The sequence below is a fragment of the Pterocles gutturalis genome, unplaced genomic scaffold, assembly GCF_000699245.1.
Source record: "Pterocles gutturalis isolate BGI_N339 unplaced genomic scaffold, ASM69924v1 scaffold13956, whole genome shotgun sequence".
NCBI classification, from domain to species: Eukaryota; Metazoa; Chordata; class Aves; order Pterocliformes; family Pteroclidae; genus Pterocles; species Pterocles gutturalis.
Window position 1 is genome coordinate 1557 of NW_010105646.1, and position 7684 is coordinate 9240.

The following is a 7684-nucleotide window of genomic DNA, read 5'->3' on the forward strand; positions in this document are numbered from 1 at the left end:
GCAGTAGAACTCATACATGGGTTTTTCCCATCTGTCAGTAGACATGTTACTGCATCTTGAGTTTGTGCGGCATTTAGTTTCTGCACCACAAACCCCTGGAGCAGACGTTGTTGTCTGGTGGTCACCTTTAAAACCAAATCAAGAAATGCAGTCTTCCTGGCCTTCAGGGAAAGTCATTCTGTTCAAGACTGAAGTCTTGAGCAGAAGCAACAGAAATATAAGCCGTCAGTGGCAACCTGCATGTTTTTATTTTCAAGACTAAGAGAATTTTGGGGGCCTACAGTTTGTCCTGGAGTTGCTGATTCTCAGAGAGAGACTGCTCTGAGGGATCCTGAGAGGTATCAGTCTGTGTGAGGACTAACCTCACAGGTAATGTTGTGTATGGGTAGAGTGGTGAAGGGGTCCATTTTGGTTTTGCTTCTACTTCACTTATTTCTAAAGACTCTTTACCACCGCCAAATGTTACTTGCCACCTGTATCATTTTCTCCATTCTCTAGTATTCATCAAGAAAGAAAATGCAGACAAGTTCTTGGAAAGAACAAAACGTGCAAACTCTTTTTTGGAGGAACTTAAGAAAGGCAATATTGAAAGAGAATGCAATGAGGAACGCTGCTCAAAAGAAGAAGCAAGAGAAGCCTTTGAAGACCAGGAAAAAACTGTAAGGATGAACTAATATGAAACATAGGTCTACCTATTTCATGTTTATAAAATAGTATTAGTGTCTTTTGAGCTGGGCATCAAAACTACAAGTTGCTCCCAATCCTTTAACACAAAGAACAAATAGTGGTTTTGACTGTGATTGGAATTGCTAAGGCATAAACATAGGACAACAGTCTTAATTTAGCTCTTGCATGGCCAGCCCATGTTAAAGCCTCCATTCTTTTACCTGTTCTGATCTGTTTAATTGCATTGTGAGGTATTTGATGTTTAAGTGCTTTGATACTACCCGTGTTGGAAATATGTTCACCCTATCTGGGTGGCATAGCAGAGTGTCATGACTACGGTCAAGAGTTCTTAGGTGGAGAGTCCACAGGAAGGTTGAGAAGGCAAATGCTGAAATGGAGCTTCAGGGGAGAATTTTGCTGAACTTAGGCAGCTTTGCGGGGCTTGTCATTTTGTGTCTCATTTTTTCAGTATCTGAATTTACAGAATGTATACTGTGGACAGTTCTTATATGCCTTAATTAAATTGCCCACGTGCAAAGAAGTTTGTATGTGTGACTCTTGTGTCACCTGCCCTACCCTGAAGGCTGCTTAACTTTAGACAGAAACATGATCTGTTCCCAAGCTCAGGGAGAGTTAAACAGATGGGGTAACTATGGGGACTGGGGTCAGTAGAAAATATGCTATTTGAAAACTTGAAGTGACCTGGTGGTGGAGGGGTCTTGGGAACATGGACTGTAGCCATATGGCTGTTAAGAACAGCCCTGAAACTGGAGTTAAGGCCAGATTCATTTCGCTTTAGCATTACTTGATGGCCAGAATGTTCTTGGAGTGGGCCTGAGATGACCTGGGTGGGGAGTCGTGGGTGCATCACCACGGTACTTCAGAGCATAAAGGCTGGCTGATCTGTAGCAGAACCAGCACAGCCTGTTCCGCCTGGTGACCAGATGCCATTGAAAAGGATGGACAGACAGCATACCTGGAGTCCTCAGTGCAGAGGGAAAGAAGAACACAAATCAGGCAAAATATTTTTAAATCTCAGGATTTCTGAGGTCCTGATTGATGGGATGATAGGGGGGATGGAGACTGAGAATTTGGCATTACAGGAATGTAAGTAAATTTAGTCAAAACTGATGGAAAGATACAGTTACGCAAGAAATCAAGTGCCTTATCCTTCCTTAGTGAGTCACACTGGGAAATCTCTAAGGAGTTTTAAATTTCTGAAAAATGCATGAGACTTGTTTCTGTAGAATTGGGCACTGTAGATGGATCGTATGGTTTTGATTTATTTAATGGTAATACTAGGCTGCAAGGCACTGTATGTGCCTGTAACTGAAATATTTGTTTTAACAATTGTTAGCTGCGAGTATCCTCTGTATGAAAGCTCTAATATTTTTCTGAGGAATTCAGTAATTCTCATCTAACACTTTCTGTGTCCTTCTATTCCCCTTTTTCCACACCTACCTGCAGGAGGAATTCTGGAACGTCTATGTAGGTAAGAAACACTCTGTGTTTGTTTAGACAATTAAGCTTCCTTATTGCAAGGTTAAAAAGGATGCACCTCGTAAGTAACCACTTCCTGCTGCCTTGCTTCCTCTCTTTTCACTGGAGCACCCTCACTTTGTGTCTCCTCTGAAGAAGGAATCTGATTTACTGCCTTGCTGTTGCTTGAACCCCGTAGCTTCATTTGAAGGCAAGGTTCAGTGCCTCCAGTTGCTGGGATGATCTTTGTCCTCTCAAAAAAAAGAATAGCAGCCCTTTGCATGTAAAGGACAGTGAGAAGTAGAAACTGGGCATGGGACTCTGCCACTCACTTGTCCTCCAGAGGGGCAGCCCTGGATGGGGGAATTCAAGATGCAAAGAGTCATAGATGAGGGTGGCGCTTACATGCCGTAGCCAACACAAAGTTATTAAACCGGATCGCACAGGCCTTTGCCAGTTCTGTGTCACCTTCCATGCCAGGTGTTGTTGATTCCTGTATTACAGAGGATTTTGTGGGGTGTGTTTTCTACAGAACTGTTTGACATTCAAAGAAGACATGCCAGCAGATTATCAGATACTACCAATCAGTCTTTTCTGTTTTTTTCTAAAGGTCTGAGTTGTATTTATTAGGGTTCTAGTGTTTATAATCACTATGCAGGGACAGATTTTTAATGTATTAGTGTTTGGTAACATATTCTTCTGGAAGTATGTGTCCAGTTTGTGTGTTAGGAAGTGTACCTCAAAAATGTTGACCGAAGGCAGCTCAGCTTTGTCTTTTGGAGTCTGCGGAAAATTGAAGACAGTTGCCACAAAGAAGATGCAGACTTTCACAATGCTCTAAGCAGGGGATGAACTCTGCAACCTACAGGCTGAAATTTCAAGCAAAGCCTGCATCAGTGTTGCAGCGAACAGAAGTGGAAAATTTTAAACCATTTTCTCATAAAAATGCAAGCAGGGAAACATCAGTGCCAGTGCTCTTAGAGGAAATGCCAATTTCATACATTTTAAACCACAGTCCATGAATGCTTTAATGGTGTTCAGAAGTATTGAAAACCACAGCTACCCTCAGCCAAGTTACTAGAACAATTCATTCCTCCTTCCTTTTTTAGTAGGGGATTCTGCAATGCTTTTGTGCAATATTGATATAAAACTCATCACCCCAGCAGCAAATACAGTGTAGGAACTGTTTGTAACAGTAGGGTGCTGCTTAGCTAAGACTGCTGCAGAATGGAGTGCTCTGGCACTGCAAAGGAGGCAGAAACTAGGAGCTGTGCTGCAGGCCTCGAGTCTGCCTTTATTTTGCTAAATAGGGGTCTGGCCTTCCCTCTGTTGAGGGTGGACATCAGTCCTCAACGCCTCTGTGGTGGACCACACCGATGCAGCGCTTGCGGCGCTGTTGGTTTTGGCCATGTGCAGGTACAGAGGGGATGTTGAGGCGTGGCGGCAGTACACAAAGCCCAGCAGATGTTCCCTGTAGCAGATAAACCTGCAGCGGATGAGGTCTCAGGCCAGAGCCGCCGTGCAGATGGCAAGCTGGATCCTCAGGATGAGCTGCTTCTTGCATCTTGCCTCCTCTGTGGGCATTGCTGTTCTTCCAGCTGCTCCAAATGGGCAGAACAGGTGATAGAACAGAAATGTGAAGAGTGTATTATCTAAAGCCATGAGTTATTAAGCAAGTGTCACTTCTTGGGGTATTCTGCTTTTCTTATCAAACGGTGCAGAAGAGCCTCTCAAGGTCCTGTGATGGGGGAACACATTTGTTACAGCAGGTCGCTGGATGGGATGATGGTGGCAGCGAGCATCAGTGCGGGAGTGAGATACCTTTGTGGGGTGGGAGAACGGGCTGCTACATGGAACATGCCTCCAAACGCCGCACAGCCTCACTGTCCTGTGTGTAACTGAGTTTGTGAGATACGTGTAGCTGCAGTCAGGTTAGCCAGTTGTGTCCAGATCATGGACAGGAAGAAAGGCTGCAGAAATGCCTTTCATATATGAGAGATCTCAGTGTAGATGTGGGGAGCATGAGGTAAGAGCTAGTTTTTTGAAGCTGAACCTCATACTTCAATGGATACAATGGGCCAATTTTCATACCGTAAGCAGCACAAAACAGGAATTTGGCCTGCACACATGAATCAAGCAGGGCTTTGTAAAGCATTTTGTTTTGTTTATCTTCAGATTAGTATGCTGGTGTCTGTTTCTATAAATGAACAACACTGCAGGCAAAAGACATGCACAAGGGATGAGATGACCTTTAAAGAAAGAAAAGTTGAGTTGTCATTATTATGCGGAAATTGTAGGAAAAACCAAAAAGTTAATATCTTTCAACAGTAGTTGCTGTCTGCTTTTCCAGCCTTCACGGTAAATTATGTATACTCTGACCATGATCTGTTACCTTATCTTCCTACAAAAAAAGGGTTGCATATGCATAGTCATGGAGTAGCCACCAAAAACATTGCACAACTGAGGCTGTTGTCAAAACAGCTGTGTATATGAATCATCGCTGGTTTGGAATGATTGCAATTACATTCCATCTGGAATGTGGCAACTCACAGGACATACATTTTAGAAGGAAAGATGAAAGGTTGCTTATTAAAACTAAGACCCCTTCAGAGTTCACTGAAAATGCTTACACTCTTACAATAATTTGGGTTTTGGTTTGGTTTTTTTGTAGATGGGAACCAGTGCAGCTCAAATCCTTGTCACTATGGTGGACACTGTAAAGATGGAATTGGTTCCTACACTTGCTCGTGCTTGGATGGTTATCAAGGCAAGAACTGTGAATTTGGTAAGTTTCTGCTTTAGAGAACTATGGCAGTGAATTTCCCAGGGAGCTGAAAGATAGAAAGTTAACTCTTTCTTAACAAGCATTAGTTGCCTCTTTGAAAAATGCATAGAATAGGATGGCAGTCAACAATGGTTGGAGGACAGTACCAGAAACACAAAGCCCTGGTGGCTCTACAGCTGGATAGTGTTAGTGAATGCTGCAAAGTTACACTTGCTCCAAAGAATGCCCTGATTGTGCCTCTTTACATGAGCTTGAATCGCCAAAACATGATGATGAAACTAAGAAACCTAATAGGATTCTTATAACTGATATCAAAGAGCCTTTATTCCAAGCTCAGAAGTACAGCCTCCCTGTTCAGCTCACAGCAATGAAGAACCAAAGAAGGCAGATTTCAGTAGACGATGCAGAGACTTTTTCAGTTTTGCAAGGAATCATTTTTTGCATATAAATCCTTCCTGAGTCTCTTCTGTGGCATAGAGCTGTTACCCTACTGCTGTCACTGGAACGTGTATCGGTAACCAAGAATTAAAGAGTGGAGGGTGTGGAATTGAAGTTGAGACACAGGACTGAGGGGAATGAGGAGGAGTTGAGATTTTTAAGGCAGGAGGGAGGAATCGTGTGAGGATTTACCAATATCTGGATTCCTCTGATATTGTTTTATTCATTTTTCCACTGTCATTCTGTCTTTTTTTTTTTTTAAGCTCACCATGACATGGCCACTGGGCCCACTTGGACTTGGCAAGTATCTTTCATGCATTGGATGGGACTGCTTTGTAAGGCATAAGCTAATGTTAGCCACTCATGTTGTCACTAAGATGTGCTTCAGGTGTTTTACAGGTGAAGATACAGATCTGTACGTTTAAAGAACACAGTTTAGTTTGGTGAGCTTTGGATCTGCTGTGAAGTCACTGCTTATTTACAGTTTTTCTCCAAACTTCTCTCTTTTATAGTCATACCAAAGTACTGCAAAATAAACAATGGTGACTGTGAGCAGTTCTGCAGCATCAAAAAAAGTGCACAGAAGGATGTTTTGTGTTCTTGTGCAAAAGGGTATGTTCTAGCAGAGGATGGCAAACGCTGTGTTTCATCAGGTATGAATCTATGTACTAAACAAATAGCAATGGTGGTGAGACTTGATTCACAGTTAAAGAATGTCTTTTCAACTATCAGTATTCTACATGACATAGATTTAACACTGAGGCCAACTGGTTTGTATTTCCAAAGCCTTCCATGCATGAGGGCATGTGATAGACTTACCAAAATCTAGCTGATTTGGAACCCTTTGCAAGGTGCCTCTCACTGAATTACCTGAGTAAACTCCGCTATTGACAGGAAAAAAGCGATTGCAGTTATATCTTATTTACTTAAACACTTACACTCTGTACAAAACAGCAGCTCACCAAAACTTTTCTACTTTAGGTTTCAATTAACCTAATAAAATAGTAACTGATGACATTAAATAATTATGATCATGCTATTTATATTTGTATATTTTTGTTGTGTTTCAACAAAGCTGGGGGGAGGGATAAGTCAACCGTATACTCATTATGTTGGTTTTTATATCCTTTGTATCTGATAATAAGTTGCTGTCATGAGCCATGTTATTCCTAAAACAAAACACTCAGTTTCCTAATTAAGATGGTTTTAGTAAGAGCAAGTACATGAATATAGCAATGTAAACAGTTGAAGATGGTGTTTTAAATTTTAAATACTTTGAAAACACTGTCTGGAGACTGAACCTATGGACAAGTTTTAGGACTACAACATGGCTTTCATTTTTCAGACCATCTGGTCTTTCTCCTTTGTTGCATCTGCCAACAAGCAAGTTTTGCTAGTGTTTTGAAAACAGGACAGCTGCATTAACTGATTTATTGTGAGATGGTGTTGTCAAGGAGTTTCCTCTTGTGCTGGTATTTCTGTCCATCTCTAATTTTAACATCCTTGTCTTTACAGTAAAATATCCTTGTGGAAGAGTTTTTGTGAAAAGAAAAAAAAGGTCGGTTATTTTATCTGCTGATAATAGCAATGTAACTAGTGATGAAGATATTTTACGTGCTGGTAACAGCAGTGTAACTAGTCATGAGGATGTCCCTCCCACAAATGGAACAAGTTTGGAGGAGGACATCGTTACTACCACAGAAAGCCCAACCGCCCGTCCTGGCAATGGAACAAGTAGCAAGACTCCATATGTCATTACCAGGATAGTAGGTGGTGATGAGTGTCTTCTTGGCGAATGTCCGTGGCAGGTAAATCTGGTGTTTGTGCGCTGCATGTAAGCTGAACATGTTTCTGAGGGAAAGTGTGCAACTGTTCATTTAACCTGATTGCCTTCTGAATGTTATCCATGTAGTATGCCATTTGTAGCTAGAGGTAGCTGAATTGTGTGAACCTACGCACTTAGATGCACTGCAGACTGCAGCCTTAAAATGTCAGAATGTAAGGCTTTGTGCCATGTTAGATTGTGCCACTTAGCCTGTCACCAGACCTTTTGAGTCATGCTGGTCTACCAGTGTCATTTTTGCAGGCTGTATTCCAGTTCTGTCTGATAGCAGTCCATTTAGGTAGTATACCTGAGAGCATGTCAGATAAAGCATGCATTTGCTTCACAAATATACTTTCATATCTAAGTTTTCCTCCTGAGTTTAGACCAGCCAAAATGAGTTCCTGTATTTGGCACTGGGCAGGGGGATGCAGGGCAGGGAGGCAAGTGTCAAATGGGAACAGAACTTCACAGAATGTTAGAGATTGGAAGGG

At 42.0% G+C, this 7684-nt stretch overlaps 1 protein-coding gene across 1 annotated transcript; it reads left to right on the top strand.

The window, feature by feature from the left end:
• Positions 1–498: 498 nt before the first annotated feature.
• On the top strand, positions 499–7206 carry LOC104471964 (coagulation factor X-like; the record flags this gene model as incomplete). Its single annotated transcript, XM_010087483.1, has 5 exons — positions 499–659; positions 2134–2158; positions 4817–4930; positions 5881–6021; positions 6884–7206. Coding segments are annotated over 5 exons (764 nt in total), but the record flags the coding sequence as incomplete, so codon positions are not given.
• Between the last annotated feature and the right edge of the window lie 478 nt (positions 7207–7684).